Raw genomic sequence first — 21,638 nt, 5'->3', positions numbered from 1 at the left:
GGGAAGGGAAGACATGTTAGCGAAAAATGGACTTCCTCGAAAAACAGTTAATTGGTTATTCTGTCTAAACGCTGTGTGGTTAACGACCAACGAACAAAACAACCTAATCAAGTAGACAAAAACAAAACGCCCAACTGAACCATAATAATATTAGGGTGTAAACAATAATGAACGCTAAAAAAAAAATTAATTTGAACGCTTAAGAGCGCCGGGAACGAGGCTCGCGCTCAGTCTGAACACACAAAAACGCAGGAAATTTGACCGATAACGAGATAATCGTCCGTCAAAAGGTCCAGTTGTGACGCCTCGAAGGGGATGCCAAGACGCCCCGGGGAGGAGGGCCAAGGGTATCCCAGGGGGTGGCCAAAAGAGCTCTAAGGGGGTGGCCAAGAGAGCCCTAAGGGGTGGCCAAGAGAGCCCTAAGGGGAGGCCAAAAGAGCCCTAAGGGGTGGCCAAGGGAGCCCCAAAGGGTGGCAAAGAGAGCCCTAAGGGGTGGCCAAGAGAGCCCTAAGGGGAGGCCAAAAGAGCCCTAAGGGGTGGCCAAGGGAGCCCCAGAGGGGGGCCAAGAGAGCCCTAAGGAGTGGCCAAGACGCCTCGATGCTAATCAAGAACTCATCATCAGTTCGTTATCTGATCCCTATTGGAACATTGAACTCACACGGAAGTGGTAATTATGGCCTGTTGAAATTTCATAATTATCAGTCGTGCGTGTGCGTGTGTGTGTGTGTGTGTGTGTGTGCGTGTGTGTGTGTGTGTGTGTGTGTGTGTGTGTGTGTGTGTGTGTGTGTATTCTCACCTTATTGTATCTGCCAAATGTGTGCTTACGAGGGTTGAGCTTCGACCCGTTGGTCCCGGCTTTCAACTGTCCATCAGCAGGTGAACAAGAGGTTACTGAGCCTATTCAACTATCATATCAACATTTGAAGCCGTAAAATTGAGTCTCCGTAAAATTGAGTGCATTCTATTAACTACTCTCACGCTAAAAAAAAATTCTGTAATATCTCTGTAGCTCCTTTTGGTACGCAATTCATCCCTGTGTCCTTTTCTGTATCACCCGTGCTTCATAGCCTGTCTGTATCTTTAGCAATTCCCCTGAAAAAATATTTGGTACGGGGTAATCATGTCTCCCTCCCGTCTTCCTGAGAGGTATAGAGGTTTAATTCCTATATAGCCTTTCTTCACAACTCATGCCTCTCAGTTCTGAGACTAATCTGGTGGCTTTCATCTGAATTTTCTTGAACTTCCTTTTTGCGTTTGACTTGATAAGGCGTTCCCGCTCCAGAATACAGCTCCAGTCAGCGCAAGACCTCCCTCCAGAATACTGCTACGCCCTCGGAAATGCTTGTCTATAAACCTTGACTGGAAACCTTGCCTGGAAAAATTGTCTGGAAACCTTGCCTGGAAACCTCGCCTGGAAATCTTGAGGAATTAGATGACGAGAAATAAAAAGATAAAAAACTAGACGATGCTAAACTGAGAACACAAAATTATTATAAGCAAAGGTGCAAGTCAATTCCCATACAGTCACAGGATGCACCTCTTGGTTCACAGGACCTATCCTATCTTTCAAAGGACATGACGTTATACACAGGACCTGTGATTTTTCACATGACCCCAACAGCTTTCACAGGCCCTGTAACCTTTCACAGGACTACCCAGCTGCCATTTTTTTCACAGGACGTAGCAGTGTATACAGAACCCGCCTATAAGCATTAATACATATACATACATAAGTGAACCTGTACACAGCCCAGCCTCCACACGGATCTCAACTTAGTGCAAAGATTGCACATACTGGGAGACAATTAAGATAACGACTTACAATCTTCCTTGATGATGAGCTGGGGGGCGGGGGTATGGGGTGAGGGGGGGAGGATGACGGGGGATTGGGGATTGGGGGTTGGGAGGGGGGGATTTGGGGGCAGGGGAGTAATGAATATAGGGGAGAGAATAAGTGAATGTCTCATCGCCTGCTTTCCGCTTTTCCAGTTTTCAATCAAATGTTACGAAACTGGCCCGTTCGTACACCAATCCGAGATGGGTGTAGCTTCTGTTTCATTCCCGTTACTTACTCCCGTTGTCCCCGTTATCCTCATTAACTTCGTTACTTGCTTACAATGCAACCTGTCCTCTTGCAAAAAAAAAGACTCATTTCGGCCTGCATTACCCAAGACCCAAAAATTGTCGTGCTAGAAAATGGAAGCAGCTCACGAAACTGGCGTACAGTCCCGTTTTCTGTTTCGGGTCCTCTGGTAGGTTAGGATAAGGGATTATAATGATTAGGTTAGGATTTAAAGTGATAAATTGACCGTTTTCTTGACGTTGGGGAAACCTTAGGAGGACGGGGGTGGATAGTGCCTTGGGGGAAAGACCGGAGACCGGACCTTCTTGCCCCCCGCCATTTCATCTCACCACATCAACGAATGTCGTAGGTTTCGTTGTAGGCACGCAAAGACACGAACATTTTCACCCCATTACGATCTTAACTACGCTTGATATACCTGAGACCGTCGCTCTACCTGGACGGTAGAGCGACGGTCTCGCTTCATGCAGGTCGGCGTTCAATCCCCGACCGTCCAAGTGGTTGGGCACCATTCCTTTCCCCCGGCCCATCCCAAATCCTAATCCTGACCCCTTCCAAGTGCTATATATAGTCGTAATGGCTTGGCGCTCTCTCCTCATAGTTCCCTCTCCCCCCCCCCCCCCGCCTAACGATCTAACACCTTGGTTAGGAGCATCTAAGGAACGCCGGCAGGAGTCATCTTCACTACATGTTGACTACCGTCTCGCAGTCTCCTCCCAAGATCCCGAATTCTGTGCGATCTGATGTTTCCCTTTGAGGAATCGGTTCGTGGGTGTCATAACTCTCCTCTCTCTTCCCCTCCTTCCTTGTAGGATCCGATATATTGATCCAGGATCAATATATTGATCCAGGATCAATATATCGTGTGTCCCGAGGGCCTTCCGCAGCCCTCTGTGAGTGTTCATGGGTTGATGAGTGAGTGTGACTGAACATGAACACGTGTCGGTTAAGGACACCTGTTTAGCGAACATGTGTCGGTTAAGGACACCTGTTTAGCGAACATGTGTCGGTTAAGGACACCTATTTAGCGAACATGTGTCGGTTAAGGGCACCTATTTAGCGAACATGTGTCGGTTAAGGGCACCTATTTAGCGAACATGTGTCGGTTAAGGGCACCTATTTAGCGAACATGTGTCGGTTAAGGACACCTCTTTAGCGAACATGTGTCGGTTAAGGACACCTGTTTAGCGAACATGTGTCGGTTAAGGACACCTGTTTAGCGAACATGTGTCGGTTAAGGACACCTGTTTAGCGAACATGTGTCGGTTAAGGACACCTGTTTAGCGAACATGTGTCGGTTAAGGACACCTGTTTAGCGAACATGTGTCGGTTAAGGACACCTGTTTAGCGAACATGTGTCGATTAAGGACACCTATTTAGCGAACATGTGTCAACGAGAAGCACCTATTTAATGAACACGTATCAGATAGGTACACTCATTGAATGAACACATGAACACGCTGAGGTGAACAAGAATTCTAGATAACCACGAGTGAGCATTATCCACTACGGATGAACGTGAATCAATGAACATGATATGGGCTTCGCGGATGAAGGAAGCTGAAAATGAATGAGCATGGATGATGACGTAGGAGCGGATTCCATCGCGGATGATACGTGTAAGCGAGTGTGGATAAGCGAGTGAATCATGGAAGACGCTGAAAGAGGTCTTCAAGATAAGAGTAAGGATGCTGTAGGGGCTGGTGGGAGAGTCAGACATGGTGCATGGGCCCCATGTGGGTGATTCTGGAGACTCGTGGGCGATCCCAGGCGAGCGTGGGCGAGCGTGGGTGAGCATGGGGGACCCCGTCGTGTACATTAGCCGCCCACTAGGGGTCTGTAGGGGCGGCGGCGGCGGGTCTCTATGATTTAATAATCAATTACTGAACTTATTATCTGCTGACTTGCTGTTATCCGGCCTGAGAGAGAGAGAGAGAGAGAGAGAGAGAGAGAGAGAGAGAGAGAGAGAGAGAGAGAGAGAGAGAGAGAGAGAGAGAGAGAGAGAGAGAGAGAGAGAGGGACGCTGGGGAGGGAGAGAGTGAAGGGAAAGAAAGGGCAGGGAGGGTAGGAAGGGAGCAGGACGGAAGGTAAAGGGTGAGGTGGAAGGGTGAGAGAAGGTAAAGAGATGAAAAAATATCAATAAAAGGAAGGTTAAGGAATGGTTGATGGAGAGGGAAGGGATGATGGAGGGAGAGGATAGACAGGAAATAAAAGGAAAGGTAAGGGAGAGAAGGAAGAGGGATGGGAGGGGGGAAGAAAGGTGACTGGTCCATAAGATTGACCACGAGACCGTGGGTGTTAAGCGAAGATGCTCCGTGGGTTAAATACATTAACCACCAAATCACTTGAGATCTCTAAGTTTTATTAAACTAACTTTACCACTAAATTATAGAAACTTCATGATGCATCGCTTCCCGATATCCTTCTCGATATCCTTCCAGATATCCTACCCGATATCCTTCGTAAGATAGCACACAAGGAGGCTGTAAGCTTAGGGCGCAACGCTTCGTATTTCCACGAGAATGTGCAGGATATCTGACACAAAAATATATAGATATCTTTTAAGATATCATAACAGCACTATAACAACATTTATATATCTTTCTTCAAGACATAACCCCAGACGATGCGAGGCAAGAGTGGGGTCCCGTTGTGATTTAAGACCTCGTAAAGGAGATTAAAAGTAACTTGCTGTTTATTGTGTTTAAACTCTACTTGTCTGTTAGTGTAAGTGAAAAGGTGTTATAGGGAACAGCTAGCTGACGTCTCGTTGGTGTTCTAGAGAGAACTTGTTGACGTTTCGTGTTCTAGAGAGAACTTGTTGACGTTTCGTGTTCTAGAGAGAACTTGTTGATGTTTCGTGTTCTAGAGAGAACTTGCTGACGTCTCGTTTGTGTTCTAGAGAGAACTTGTTGACGTCTCGTTGGTGTTCTAGAGAGAACCTGCTGAACACCCCCGAAGGCTAACTGATCAACCACGATTCAAGTGTCAGGTTGCGAGCAGGTGAGTCTAACAGCCTGGTTGACCCAAACCACCAATGCCAGAATCCTGGTCAGATAACAGTTAATAGATATTCGTCTATTTTGGTCTCTATTATCTCCCTGGACCAATACAAGTATTGGAAGGCTAAAGTTAATTTTGTACACTTAGATTAATTGCCTTGTCCATGGCATGCCGGATCACCTATCGTGATTGGCTGGGCCTACAGCGGGGCCTAGCCAATCACTGGGTGTGTAGCAGAGGGAATGAATCGGCGAGGAGAACCGCTGATGGTGAAAGGAAACCTGATTAGGGTGGACACCACCATCATCACCATCACCACTAGCACCATCCACACCATTGCTTCCCGCCTCTCCATACGGGTCAGTGATGCCTCCTCGATCTCACTTAAACCGCTAAATGTAACTCATTAATCACTTAGCCCGTGAGCCCAACAGAGGGGTCTTCAAGGCCCAGCGCTAACGCACTCGCTAACGCACTCGCTAACGCCTCTACGGCCGAGGTGGGGCGTTTCTTTACGCTTATATACGCAAGTGGAAACGCGATCCAGGAAAACTCCCGCCCAACCTTCCCTTCCTCAGTGTTTATGCTAATAAAAACAGATCTATATAAAGCTGAGGTTATAGCATAGCATAGGATAATATACACCGTTGATCGGTGTATGTAATACACCGAGAGTATACTTGAGTCATGGACTGTGATTAGGACGAAAGTATACTTGCTGGTTGGTCAGTATATTATATGCTTGATATCTTGATATCTTCTCGTAGGCTGACAGGCGGTCAACCCAACACCGAATCAAGCCAGTTGATGTTGTATGATTGGATACAACACCCAGCTGAGGTTGTATGAGTGGATACAACACCCAGGTGATGTATGAATGAATACAACACCCCAGATGAGGTTGTATGAGTGGATACAACACCCCAGGTGAGGTTGTATGAGTGAATACAACACCCCAGGTGAGGTTGTATGAGTGAATACAACACCCAGGTGATGTATGAATGAATACAACACCCCAGGTGAGGTTGTATGAGTGGATACAACACCCCAGATGAGGTTGTATGAGTGGATACAACACCGCTTGAATGATAGCTGTATTCGTGGGGGCGGCTGGCGTAGTACACGCACGATGGGCTGTGCGTGTTCGTAGGACATTTCGTGCCTATTAGGAATGATGGACTGGATGCCTAAGAGATATTCATTTCAAATTTACATTCTCACCACGTTCTTCGTCACCATCCTACTGCGCAATCATTCTCACCATCCTACCACACATTCTCATCATCCTTGCATACATTCAGGGTGAGTACCTACCTCAGAAAGAGAGAGAGAGAGAGAGAGAGAGAGAGAGAGAGAGAGAGAGAAGGCACAAGGTGAGGGTGGGTACCAAAGTGCTCAGCTCATCCATTACCAGTAATTGAGATGTTGTCACGAGGCTTGCTAACACCGGTCCTCCTCCTCTCTCCCTCTCCCTCTCTATCCCTCTCTCTCTCCCTCTCTCCCACCAGCCAGCATCCTTCACCGCCTCTCTCTCCCCCGCCTCTCTCTCTCTCTCTCCCTCAAGCCTCATAATATCACGAGGGTTGTGGAAAATATTGAGTTGTCGTCGGAGTATTCTTGAACATGTGCACAGCGGAGCCGATAATTCGCACACACTCCCCTCACCTTTGATCCCAAGTAGCTTGCTTGCACATCAATTATGTAAAGTATATATATATATATATATATACATATATACATATTATATATATATATATGTCGTACCTAATAGCCAGAACGCACTTCTCAGCCTACTATGCAAGGCCCGATTTGCCTAATAAGCCAAGTTTTCCTGAATTAATATATTTCTCTAATTTTTTTCTTATGAAATGATAAAGCTACCCATTTCATTATGTATGAGGTCAATTTTATTTTATTGGAGTTAAAGTTAACGTAGATATATGTCCGAACCTAACCAACCCTACCTAACCTAACCTAACCTATCTTTATAGGTTAGGTTAGGTTAGGTTAGGTACCCGAAAAAGTTAGGTTTGGTTAGGTTAGGTAGGTTAGGTAGCCGAAAAACAATTAATTCATGAAAACTTGGCTTATTAGGCAAATTGGGCCTTGCAAAGTAGGCTGAGAAGTGCGTTCTGGCTACTAGGTACGACATATATATATATATATATGTCGTACCTAATAGCCAGAACGCACTTCTCAGCCTACTATTCAAGGCCCGATTTGCCTAATAAGCCAAGTTTTCATGAATTAATGTTTTTTCGTCTACCTAACCTACCTAACCTAACCTAACCTAGCTTTTTTTGGCTACCTAACCTTACCGATAAATATAGGTTAGGTTAGGTTAGGTTAGGTTAGGTTAGGTAGGGTTGGTTAGGTTCGGTCATATATCTACGTTAATTTTAACTCCAATAAAAAAAAAATTACCTCATACATAGAGAAAAGGGTTGCTTTATCATTTCATAAGAAAAAAATTATAGTAAATATATTAATTCAGGAAAACTTGGCTTATTAGGCAAATCGGGCCTTGAATAGTAGGCTGAGAAGTGAGTTCTGGCTACTAGGTACGACATATATATATATATATATATATATATATATATATATATATATATAAGGTATATCCACGCTCTCTGAACATCCCGCACCTCACAATAGTGAACACGAATCGTCTTATATGAAACTGTCTCGAATTGGTGTGTGTAGGTGTTCGTTCTCGTAAGTATCTCATTCTTCAAAGCATTGCCATTGTCAACTCTCTAGTAACGAGCTCGTTACTGACTGTGTCCATTTTGCTCTCGCTGAAGTCATTAAACGAGGTCTGTTACATAGATAACGAACTAGTAGCCATTATTGGCGTTTTGCTTTAATTTCCGTTATTATATCTTGATTGGCGATTGATTTTACATTTTCTAATTATTTGGTAATTTAAACTTTGCCTTTGGTTTTTTATACGGATATATTATATATATATATATATATATATATATATATATATATATATATATATATATATATATATATATATAGATATATATATATATATATATAGATATATATATATATATTTATATTACCATACAAATTAACATGTTTGTGTTATTAGCGAATTGTGTTTTATGAATCTCTCTCTCTCTCTCTCTCTCTCTCTCTCTCTCTCTCTCTCTCTCTCTCTCTCTCTCTCTCTCTCTCGTAGGGATCTTCACGAGCCGACGCTTAGAGAATTGGCTAACGTTTGGTAGTGAACACTGCCCGCGTCCTCCATCGTGCGGCAGCAGTCATACCGGTGAGAGACCATTCTATTAAACTATGGTCCCTATTCTCCTTTTTATGCTTCGTTGCCGTTAGAGAGAGAGAGGGATACAGAGGAGAAGAAGAGAGAGAGGGGGAAGGGAATTATCAGGAGACACTGTCAAGCCATTATGGCTATAAGGCACTTGGAAAGGGTCAGGATAAGGATTTGGGATGGGACGGAGGAAAGGCATATGGTGCCCAACCACCTGGACGGTCGGGGATTGAACACCGACCTGCATGAAGCGAGACCGTTCAGCGAGAGGGGGGAAAGAGGAAGGAGAGGCAGAGGGAGAGGAGGGAGAGGGAGAGGAGGGAAAGGGAGAGAGAAGAGGGGGAGAGAGAAGAGGGGGGGGAGAGAGAGGAGAGGGGAGAGGGGAGAGGAGAGGGAGAGGAGAGGGAGAGGGAGAGGAGGGAAAGGGAGAGAGAAGAGGGGGAGAGAGAAGAGGGGGGGAGAGAGAGGAGAGGGGAGAGGGGAGAGGAGAGGGAGAGGGAGAGGAGAGGGAGAGGAGAGGGAGAGAGACTGCAGTACACCCTGTTTCTCCCTGACAGGTTAAATACCATCATGACAGTAAGACCACGACGGTGAAAATTTAATTAGAGATTAATTTGATTGATTGCTAAATGGTCCCCCCCCCCTTACCCCCCCTCCCCCCCCCCCCCTGATCATTATCCCTGGGGTCGAGAGGGGAAGGAATAGTGAGAGTGACCGCCCCGTTACTGAGGAAAGTAAAGGGGAGACACAGAGTACAGAGCTAAGTAAGACAACAAGAGCTCTTATGATTACTTAAACGCCTCCTGCTCCCCTCTGAACTCTCAAACACCACATAAAGAGGCGGGGACCAATGAGCCAGAGCTCAACCCCCTGCAAGCACAACTAGGGTGAGCACAACTAGGGTGAGTACAACTAGGTGATACATGAACGACAATGCACAAGAGATACATAGACTGGGGGTAGTGAGTAATACATGACACACACAGTGTTGATACATGCGGTAATACATGGAAGGGAAAATACAGCCACAAATTTAGCCAACATAGAGGATCTATAAACAAGTGAAAGCCATACATGAACACCGATGATAATACATAATACATCATAATACAATACATAAACATACGTGAATGGAAGACTTAGGTAAACAGTGTCGAGTTTTACAAAGGTGAAGTTCCGTGAGACTCTGCCATAATTCTTGGTTATTCCTTAATGAAAGGCCGGAGCGTTTGGGCACTCTCCTGTCCTCGTGGCCAGGCACTCGGCCAGGCACTCGGCCAAGGCACTTGTAACTTATCGACCAGTCAGAGTGGGTTTTAAAGTGCGCGAACCCAAGCCACTATGACGTGTAAATCAAGCCCCAAACTTTGGGCTGTAAGAAAAAAGAAAGAAAAGAGTGAAAAGAAAAAGATATAAGAAAAGAGATAAGATAAGATAAGTGAAAACAAATCTTCAACTCAATATATATATAATTACGCACACATATTACCCATAATGCGTATCTCGCTCCTTAACGCGTACGCAATCTCTCAATGACTTGCTATCTTGAGGTTATCTTGAGATGATTTCGGGGTTTTAGTGTCCCCGCGGCCCGGTCCTCGACCAGGCCTCCACCCCCAGGAAGCAGCCCGTGACAGCTGACTAACACCCAGGTACCTATTTTACTGCTAGGTAACGGGGGCATAGGGTGAAAGAAACTCTGTCCATTGTTTCTCGCCGGCACCTGGGATCGAACCCGGGACCACTGGATCACAAGTCCAGCGTGCTGTCCGCTCGGCCGACCGGTTATAAACAGAAATTAGTGGGGTGGGAGGATAGATGTCAGTAGATAGATCTCAGTGGATAGATCTCAGTAGACAGATCTCAGTAGATAGATCTCAGTAGAGAGATCTCAGTAGGTAGATCTCAGTAGACAGATCTCAGTAGACAGATCTCAGTAGATAGATCTCAGTAGATAGATCTCAGTAGATAGATCTCAGTAGACAGATCTCAGTAGACAGATCTCAGTCGATAGATCTCAGTAGACAGATCTCAGTAGACAGATCTCAGATTTGCTTTTCCCCCAAAAAAAGCGAGTCTACTTCAGCCTTAACAAGTCCAGTTGGTACAGTGACTGCATAGTAACGATGGCACAAAAAGTCCATATTCCGAATTACCTCAACTCGTACTGAACATGTTCATCTGCATGTCGGTGACAGAGAGTACTGAACACTTCATAAAGTGACCTGAAACTAATGGATCACAGAATAAAGTAGTTTTAATTAAAAGTCCAAGGGTAATTTTGATCAAGTCCAGAAAGGATGAACATCGTTAAGATGTAATGAGCCAATCATCACAACGAGACATAACAAACAAAAACTGCTTTGAACGAGTATTGAACATAGTCGCGGAAACCTTTTATTAATCAGTCTCATAATTAAGAGCAATTATCGTGAATGAACAACATAATTAAGAGCAATTATCGTGAATGAACAACATAATTAAGAGCAATTATCGTGAATGAACAACATAATTAAGAGCAATTATCGTGAATGAACAACATAATTAAGAGCAATTATCGTGAATGAACAACATAATTAAGAGCAATTATCGTGAATGAACAACATAATTAAGAGCAATTATCGTGAATGAAGAACATCCTAAACAACAGAGGCTTTTTGTTCACCACAATTACAAAACAGCAACAGGAGCAATAAGTATTTTATATATTGACCAGACCACACACTAGAAGGTGAAGGGACGACGACGTTTCGGTCCGTCCTGGACCATTCTCAAGTCGATTGTGACAATCGACTTGAGAATGGTCCAGGACGGACCGAAACGTCGTCGTCGTCCCTTCACATTCTAGTATGTGGTCTGGTCAACTTACTTTAGCCACGTTATTGTGACTCATCGCCCGCACAAGTATTTCATACAATAAGTATTGTATTATTGTAATATAATCATATAACATAATATATAAACTCTATTACCGTTACCAACCACCCATCACGGTAACGAGCAAACACAACAATTACAACAAGGGGGGGGGGGAACCAGGAGCAAAATGAATAACAAAAAAATAACTCATGCAATCAGAGGAAGAGAACGATAAAGTTCACTTCTTTCAAATATTAATGGACAATTATAAGCTTAGCATCATCTTAAGTAGGTCAAGATTGACGGGGACAGAAGGGGGGGGGCGGGGGGGGCGGGGGGGGGCGGGGGGGCGGGGGGGGGCGGGGGGGCGGGGGGGGCGGGGGGGGGCGGGGGGGGCGAGGTTGATGAAGCAGTCTGTCCTCCTGAGGTTTTCCCCAACGTCAAGAAACTGTCCTACTAACGTACCCCCCTTTATCCTAACCAAACCAGAGGACCCAAAACAGAAAACGGGGCAGTATGTCAATTTCGCGAGCCGCTAATAAGTTTTCGTTAATAAAAACGCCGTATTTTGACGACATGCCATCTAATGTTTAGACGGTATATCAGCCTACGCACGAGAGACGGAAGGAGACAGTTCCCGAGACGGGAGAGGATACTGCGGTGACGTGAAGATGCGAACCGTTGACAGAGATGCTTCGCGATGTCGAGAACAAAAGAATGGGATGAATTTTTTTTTTTTTTTTTTTTGAGATATATACAAGAGTTGTTACATTCTTGTACAGCCACTAGTACGCGTAGCGTTTCGGGCAAGTCCTTAATCCTATGGTCCCTGGAATACGATCCCCGCCGCGAAGAATCGTTTTATCATCCAAGTACACATTTTACTGTTGCGTTAAACAGAGGCTAGAGTTAAGGAATTGCTCCCAGTAAATCCTCCCCGGCCAGGATACGAACCCATGACATAGCGCTCGCGGAACGCCAGGCGAGTGTCTTACCACTACACCACGGAGACTATACCCATCTAAATGGGTATAGATGTCAGGTTAGGAGAGGAAATGAAATAGGAATGGTGGAGATGAATTGGAATAATTGGTGAAAATGTTGTCCTGGGACAAAGGATGCCAAAATTGAACAGGATTACGGCTAGGAAATTTGGAATATATATATATATATATATATCTCTGATGCATTCTTTATGAAACGAATACGAATATATTGAGTTTTGGTATTATAAACAATATATTTCTTGAGGCAGTAAACACCAGCCCCTTCGGTGACCAGACCACACACTAGAAGGTGAAGGGACGACGACCGAAACGTCGTCGTCCCTTCACCTTCTAGTGTGTGGTCTGGTCAACATACTTTAGCCACGTTATTGTGACTCCTCGCCTGCACCAGCCCCTCCCTCCCTCCCTCCCTCCCATGGTGGAGCAGCTAAACCTCCCATAGTGAACCAGCAACCCCTCCCCCCACTATGGTGAAACAATAAGTAACTTAAGTGTAGCGAGTGAGGTTAAGTGTATCGAGTGAGGTTAAGTGTATCGAGTGAGACTGAGTGTAGCGAGTAAGATTTAAGTGTAGCAAGTGAGGGCCTCGCTGAAGCAAGCAGGAAACCTGTCAGAGTGAATATAACCCTGAATAAGCATACATATGGCTCCTTGCAGAGCAGATAAACTCTTGGTGTGGACAGGAAACATCATTTTTTTTTATAGTGAGCAGACTAAATACCTGTTGGAGCAATGAAGCCTTTAGTGGAGCTGGTGGACCCTGTAGTGGAGCTCGTATTAGGACTGCTATTGTATCCTACTGGAGCCTACTGGATTATATCAGCCTAGACGTCAGGTTGCAAGTATATTGAGAGAGTATTACGAGAGGTTTCAGGGGTGTGGTGATGTAGTGTCGAAGGCTCCTGTAGACTAACATAGTGTTGAATCCTCTTGTAGTATACTTGGGGGAGAATATCTTCCTGGAGAAAGGGGGAAAGAGCCCTTTGTTAAATAATCAGGAATGTAAGAGTTAACTCTTCTTTTTTTCCCCTCTCTCTCTCTCTCTCTTTCTGGTCTTTTTGGAAGTCCGTATTGGTATTCCGTCGCCCACCATAGTCGCTCAGGTTATGGGTAATCAAATAATATATATATATATATATATATATATATATATATATATATATATATATATATATATATATATATATATATATATATATATATAATACCTTATTTAAAAATATCTACCAAACCTCAACCCAAATATATTGTTAAAACAAGGGATTTAACACTATCTTTAGAGTAGCTGCTTGGGTTTGTTACAGAGACAATTATTAGTTAAATACGTTATAGGTACATATAGTGAAGCAATATCTGGTACCTCGCTACCATACTAACCTGCAAAGTACCTTTCATAAAAAGAACATAATAGGTGAAGGGACGACGTCTATATGGAATGAATGGATTTAGGTCCCTTAACTTGAGGAAGGTTTAAGAGATCCTGTCTTTCGTCTATTGGTGGAGGAACCTCTACGTTCTGAGTGGTTTTTCGTGCTGAGCTTAACATGGATCCAACCTACAGTATGGAAGGTTATTATTTTGGTCCTCACAATACATTGTACTGACCAGCCAGCAGGAAGACTTCCGTTCTGAACATAGTCTATTAGTAAATTCCATTCATCTGGGTTCTAGGAGACTCGAACCTTGGACCCTCCACGTTTGTGTGAGGCTGAGGTCACACTTATTTACTTTTATTGCATTAGTAAACTCACGGTGTATATACACCGAGAAGCGGGATACACTTCTCTGTATACATATATATATATTATATATATATATATATATATATATATATATATATATATATATATATATATTCCTTCTTCTGTAGGGGGTATATACAAGCTGCAGGAGACGTTCAGGGATTACGGGGCTCACCATAGCCCGTGCTACTTGGAACTTTTTGTTCTGAGTAGCTGAATCTATAACAACAACAACGTTCTGGGACTCCCAAGGCCCACTCCACGCTCCATTTACTCACACAAGAGTAAATTTGAGACAAATGACCAAGTCACTCCACTTTTTGCAGACATTGTCCATAATATTACAAGCTTCTGGGACAGTAGCGTCAATTAACGAGATGCAATTCATCACCGTCACCGCTAAGGACCTAAAGAGGTTACATGAAAATAGTTTCATGGTCCCTCTTTAGGTCCCTTTTTTTATTATTAATTTTCTCGCCCCTCTCTTGATGCTGGAGCTCTTCGTGGACCAGTATACAAATTCACACCAATTCGAATCAACCACAGCTAATATCCCTCATCAATCAAGCTACAGAAGCAGCTCATAACCGCACCTGTCTTATTATTGTAGCTTAAAACAATGAAAAAGACTTGAAGGCTGTAATACCAAAATGAATGATGGAAATGAGGTAAAAGTCTTGTCACGTCTGGGCCCCGGTTTAGGGCCCCCTTCCACCACCACCACCAGTCTCTCTCGACATCTTGATGGAGCTTCCGACATCCTACAGTTAATGAAAGCGATCAGTTAAGAGAGGCTGAGTACCAGTCAGAGCATTAGTGTGGGATTACCCATATATATAATTAGGGGGTCTCGGTAGTGCAATTGGTTGAGGGGTCGTTCTCGACTTGCAATCCGGAATTCCGGGTAGGACAGAAGTGGCTGGGCACTGTTTCCTTTCACTTAATGGCCTATGTTCACCAGGCAGTAAATAGGTACAATGGGAAGTAAGACAATTGTCGTGGAGAGATTAGTATAGGTTCACCTTGGGGGTATGAATAAGGTGGCTCATGGTATCAATAAAGTAGCTCATGGTATCAATAAAGTAGCAGATGCCCTGCATAATACAACCCACCTCCAATACTTTACCTACTCCTATCTCTCCCCAAATATTATAATTATCCCCACGTTCGTAGGTTTTCAAGGCTTCTATTAGTTCTTAGGTTCCAATCAATTGCTCTATATAACCAATCCGAGCTCCTAATAGAACGTCGCATTTTGACGTACACTCTACCTAAGGCCGACAAAAATCGTCGTATTTGAAAATGGTCGCGGCTGGCCAAAGTGACGTACTGTCCCGTTTTCTGTTTTGGGTCCTCTGGTGGGTTAGGATAAGGGCATTTTAATACGACCGTTTCTTGACGTTGGGGGTAAACCTTCGGAGGACGGGCTGGTATATGAGAGTAAGCGACCAGGGTTTCAGTTCGCTTTTAGTATCATCAGTAAGACCTTGCTTGTTGGTTCAGTATTCGCAGTATGTGTAGGCTTCCAGCAAGGGCTTCCAGCAAGGGGTTTCCAATAGGAGCTTCCAGCAGGAGCTTCCAGCAGGGGCTTCCAGCAAGGGCTTCCAGCAAGGGTTTCCAGCAGGGGCTTCCAGCAAGGGCTTCCAGCAAGGGTTTCCAACAGGAGCTTCCATTAGGGGCTTCCAGGAGAGGCTTCCAGCAGGAGCTTCCAGCAAGGGTTTCCAACAGGGGCTTCCACCAAGGGCTTCCACCAAGAGCTTCCACCAAGAGCTTCCACCAAGGGCTTCCACCAAGGGCTTCCACCAAGAGCTTCCACCAAGGGCTTCCACCAAGAGCTTCCACCAAGGGCTTCCACCAAGAGCTTCCATCAAGGGCGTCCACCAAGAGCCTCCAGCAAGGGCTTCTACCAAGGGCTTCCACCAAGGGCTTCCTTCAACCCTGGCGACTGCAGGGTTCACACACGCCCTCTGATCTGACAGCGTGGAGATTTTTATGCAACTTTAAATATCTTAATCTATTATTTGTGATAAACTAGCTTCGTGGCTCGTATATATATATATATATCTTTTGTGTTCGGTTTTTTTCGTATTTTTTTCTTAATTCGAAACAAAAATGCCACACGACATGAAAACAATTATTGAGTTAATTTAAACAGCCTTAACATCAAGTGAAATATCATGAAGTGAATTTAAATTTTTAAATTTAAATTTTGAAGTGAATTTTCAAACAAAAACCTGAAGATTATAAATCGCATTCGAACATGTAAAGAGAAAATCTTAAACGTTAAAAGAAACAGATATGAAGACATTACAATGTTTATAAATTATATTCAAGAACTGCGTCTCGGGGCAGACAATAAATAACTGGAAGATAACGCAGCCATAAACAACAGCGTATCGGAGTGAAGGCGGGTTCAACACTGTCTGATGGCGACTGGATCTTCTTCTTCTTCTCCCGATGCTCAGCTGTTTGAACCTCAAGATATAATGTATACAAGTTGTTTAGTGGTGTGTGTTAACTCACCTAGGTGTGCTTGTGGAGGGTTGAGCTTTGGTTTTTTGGTTCCGCCTCTCTATAGTCAATCATAATTTTTGCATCATCAGCAAACATTGAGAGCAACGAGTCTATACCCTCTGGAAGATCGTCTACATATATCAGAAACAGGGTTGGTCCCAGTACAGTGCCCTGTGGTACTCCGCTGGTGACATCTCGCCGCTCTGATGTCGCCCTCGTACAAAATGAGGACGATGTACTAGTTTAGAGGATGAGCTGCACTATCAGAGCGATTAATAAAGTTTAGAGATTCAGGGAAGTGTCGACCCCCCACATATAGCATTCATTAAGATCTATATGAAAATAATTAATTTGCAGTAAACACCACCCCTTCGTCATATGGTTTATTCGCAATTCAATGTGAATGACCGCTGGTGCATCTTGAGGCTTGTAACTGCCCCCTTTAACTCACACACATAACGCCAGCGTAGACACATATGTAAGATAACTACATACACATGTTGCTATTTCTCACATGTGTGTTCCGCTAAAAGATCCACACGCTTGTGGCCTACACCTGTTGTCTTGTCAACGTTACACTAATTCATTCCAAACAGGTACATAAGTATTTCCTCCAACCCCAACCCCCCCGCTCCTCCTCCTCCCCCTTAGGACCAAAGTGTGTCCCCCCCCCCCCCCCCGAGTAATTTCCTCACTACATAGTTAAAATACTTTGCGAAATTTGTAATATTATTTATAAACTACCATGTGAATCATCGCGAGTTATCTTTATGCATTGAAGTTTCTAACGCTGTTATTATAGTTCCTGACAACATATTAACATTATTAATGATCTTATTCGACATTATTTTAAAGAAAATGTTAATCATTAAAATGCGGATTTGCATCGTGCCGGACGCTTTGAGTACAATGTACGTGAAAACAGGAGTCAATGAACCACCGTCCCAAGGGGGTTCACTGAAGCCTGGTTCACCCGACCAGCAGGTTCCTCGAAGCCTGACTGAACCAACCAGCAGGTCAGTCCTGGTTCAACCCGTCCTCCAAACAAAGATCCAAAAGTGATTCCATGCACCCGCCAAACCCCCTGTTTATGAATGAAAAGCGCTTTACACACGACTCACAACTGCTGACGCTCGAACATATCCGGAACAAGTGTTTCACTGACGAATTTTGTTCGAATCACAACGCTATAAATGCTTCACCCACGTACTACAAATACAAATAATCGCCAACAGAACCTAAACACCTAACCTAACCTATGCCTATATATATATGCCCATATGCCCATATACACAATATGCTAATATATTATAATATTAATTTATACTTGAGAAAATTCCCGTTTTGAATGAACAGCATGTTAAAATTTATGAATGCGTCTGTGGGGTTGACCGCTGAATGTAATGGACTTGAGTCGAGGACGGGTTGACCAACCAGCAGGTCCTGGTTAGGTTCAAGTGAACACAGAAGAGTCGACACCCAACTGGATCCCTAGTTTGCAGCCCGTCCTCATAAACAAAGGCCAAATGCTCGTTGTTAAACCAGCCAGTTAAACCCCCCTTTGTTTATGACTGAAAAACTGTTTACGCCAGACTCGCTACTGATGACGTTCGAGCATTTCTCGAACAGTGCTTCGCTGACGATCGACCTCTGTTCGAACCACAACGCGGTAAATGCTTCACCCACGTACTTCAAATGCGCCAATAAAATCCTAAACGTCTAACCTAATTTAACCTACGCCTAATTATACTTAGAACTTTAATATTCTGTATAATAGTAACATAGAAATGAGAACAAACCTATTTTGTTACACAATGTTAAAATTGATGAATGCGTCTTAAAATTGATAAATTCGTATTAAAATTGATGAATTCGTATTAAAATTGGTGAATTCGTCATAAAATTGGTGAATACGTTATAAAAATTGATGTCTTAAAATTGATGAATGCGTCTTAAAATTGGCGAATGCGTTTAAAATGGATGAATGCGTCTTAAAAGTGATAAACGCGTCTTAAAATTGATGAATGCGTCTTAAAATTGATGAATGTGTCTTAAAATTGATGAATGTGTCTTAAAATTGATAAACGCGTCTTAAAATTGATGAATGCGTCTTAAAATGGATGAATTCGGCCGCAGATCTAACGAGCCCTGGCCTGAGGACGGGTGGTTGGCTGGCTCCAGCAATTACCCGGCTATAGCGGCCATCCACATATAACAATTACTATTTTCATTTCTTATGCCCATTCTACTAATTTCTCAGAAAATGGGAAATACATCATATTTCAGCTCAAAAAACGGCGATTATATTTCCTTTCCATTCAGATCAACGGATTTTGTATATAGATATAGTGAGGTATGAGAGCTGATATATATATATATATATTGTTATCACCGCGATAACTCGACTGTTATGATAATTGATATCGTGAGTAGGATGGTTGTCAACGAGTAAATGAATGTTTATTAAACCGTTGAACCCGAATTAGTTCACATACACTAGCTACTTCGCGTCTAGTTCGCGACTACTTCGCGTCTAGTTCGCGACTACTACGCGTCCATTATTTCGCGTATACCAGCTACTTACAAATACCTAACTACTGCAGGTCTGAGTTTACAACTGGCCTCTCACCTGCATGAGTTAACGAGGCGCTGCGTTGTTACGGGCGCGGGGTAGATTCAATGTCCACGTATCCATTCAGAATTATTGGTAACGGAGTTCCTCACCGTAGAAGTTAACACCAAACAGAGTTCAATACCGGAGATTTGAACACAGTAGCGTAGTTCACCGGTTATAACACAAATACAAGTCAACAAGGAGTGGTCCTCTCTGTATGGCAGCCGGGGGTTAACTGACGTCTCCTGTCTAAAACGATTTGACTTCTTTTTTTCCCAAGTGGGAGCAACAGAATGCAGTCGTCACCCACCTCGTTCTCTCTTGATCTCATGTGATGTATTTCCCATTTTCTGAGAAAAATAGTAGAATGGGCATAGCAAACTAAAATAATTATTGTTATATGGGGATGGACGCTATAGCCGGGTAATTACTGGAGAGAGTATAGTGGCTAGCCAACAACCTATCCTCAGGCTAGGGCTAGTTAGCTCTGCGGCCGCATTCGTCCATTTTAAGACGTTCAAAATACAACGGATTAACTTATCCACAAGCGTTCGAACCCAAGCCATCTAACCTAACCTAACCTAACCTAACCTTACCAATTCATGGAAAACGGGGATATTTATGAGCGGCTGTTTTTATAATACTTTGTAATATACACGTTGGGGAGGGGGGAGGAGTCCGAAACGTATATAATAAGACGTATTAGTTAAGAGGAACAACCACCCTTGTCTATACGTTTCAGAGAGAATCTATTATATATATATATATATATATATATATATATATATATATATATATATATATATATATATATATATATATATATATATATATATATATATATATATATGACAATGTCAGACCACGGAGGAAAAATGAAACAGGAAATTTCCTTAAGTACTTTCGTATATTAAATACATCTTCAGAAGGTCCTTCTGAAGATGTATTTAATATACGAAAGTACTTAAGGAAATTTCCTGTTTCATTTTTCCTCCGTGGTCTGACATTGTCACATTCTTAATCACGTGTTTATTTTCGTGATATACACATATATATATATATATATATATATATATATATATATATATATATATATATATATATATATATATATCTTTTAGAATTTATTACGAGTGGTATAATTTTTTGGTTACAATGAATCTATATAAATACTGACATGCTTGCCGCAAATCACAATAATTTACATAGAAACATTAAAGTCAATTAAATCATATTTTAAAACAAATAAACATTCAATATATGTGTACGTATATCGCAGTGTTGTTTGTTTTGAGTATATAATATGGGTTAATTTGCCTTTTAAATCTTGTATATAAATCATTCCACCCAGTCGCCGACCCCCTCTTTTATTTGTCTTAACTTATTGTGAATTTAAAAGTCGATATCTATTTATATGTAAATTTTGCCTTACCTTACCTATCTTGAGGTTATCTTGAGAGGATTTCGGGGCTTTAGTATCCCCGCGGCCCGGTCCTCGACCAGGCCTCCACCCCCAGGAAGCAGCCCGTGACAGCTGACTAACATCCAGGTACCTATTTTACTGCTAGGTAACAGGGGCATAGGGTGAAAGAAACTCTGCCCATTGTTTCTCGCCGGCGCTTGGGATCGAACCCGGGACCACAGGATCACAAGTCCAGCGTGCTGTCCGCTCGGCCGACCGGCTCACCTAACATAAATTTATTAGCTTCCAAGTGCTATATAGTCGAAATGGCTTAGTGCTTTCTCCTCATAATTACCCTAGCTTCATATGTAACTTATATGTAAATTAACGGGTATTGGTGTATTGTTAGGCCTAAATTATTAGGTTAGGTTAGATGTTTAGTTTTTTTAATTATTTATGTATATTCTACGTGGGTGAAGCATTTACGGAGTTGCGATTCGAACAGAGGTTGTTAGCGAAGCAGTGTTCATGCGAATGTTCGAATATCAACCCAACTCATTCTTAGATCGAGTCCATTCCATCCAGCGGTCGATCCCAAAGACGCATTCATCAATTTTAAGATGTTGTTCATTCAGAATAATAATTTTCTCAAATATAAATTAATATTGTTATATATTAGCAAGCTGTGCCTATTTACGCATTGGTTAGGTTAGGTGTTTAGGTTCTGTTGGCGATTATTTGTATTTGTAGTACGTAGGTGAAGCATTTATAGCGTTGTTGGGGCCTCGTAGCCTGGTGGATGGCGCGCAGGACTCGTAATTCTGTGGCGCGGGTTCGATTCCCGCACGAGGCAGAAACAAAATGGGCAAAGTTTCTTTCACCCTGAATGCCCCTGTTACCTAGCAGTAAATAGGTACCTGGGTGTTGATCAGCTGTCACGGGCTGCTTCCTGGGGGTGGAGGCCTGGTCAAGGACAGTAGTAGGGTGTAAGCGCTACAGGGGAATTTTTTTTTCTGGGAGAAAATTCCCCTGTAGCGCTTCGGGGTTTCAGGTGAATTTGTAAATTCCCCTGTAGCGCTTTAGGGTTTTCAGGAGAATTTGGGGAGTCACAGATTTGGAATTAGGGAATTC

The 21,638-nt window shown here is 43.1% G+C and overlaps 1 protein-coding gene across 1 annotated transcript; it reads left to right on the top strand.

Annotated features, from left to right (window-relative positions):
• Positions 1-5,352: 5,352 nt before the first annotated feature.
• Positions 5,353-15,948, top strand: LOC123761210 (uncharacterized). Its single transcript, XM_069339146.1, has 2 exons — positions 5,353-5,445; positions 15,499-15,948. The coding sequence occupies exons 1-2, from the start codon at positions 5,353-5,355 to the stop codon at positions 15,946-15,948; spliced, it is 543 nt and encodes a 180-aa protein (XP_069195247.1).
• Positions 15,949-21,638: the final 5,690 nt, after the last annotated feature.

Source organism: Procambarus clarkii, chromosome 41 (assembly GCF_040958095.1).
Source record: "Procambarus clarkii isolate CNS0578487 chromosome 41, FALCON_Pclarkii_2.0, whole genome shotgun sequence".
In the NCBI taxonomy this organism is placed as follows: domain Eukaryota; kingdom Metazoa; phylum Arthropoda; class Malacostraca; order Decapoda; family Cambaridae; genus Procambarus; species Procambarus clarkii.
Note: the sequence above shows the minus strand (reverse complement) of the source record. Positions and strands in the feature narration are given on the sequence as shown.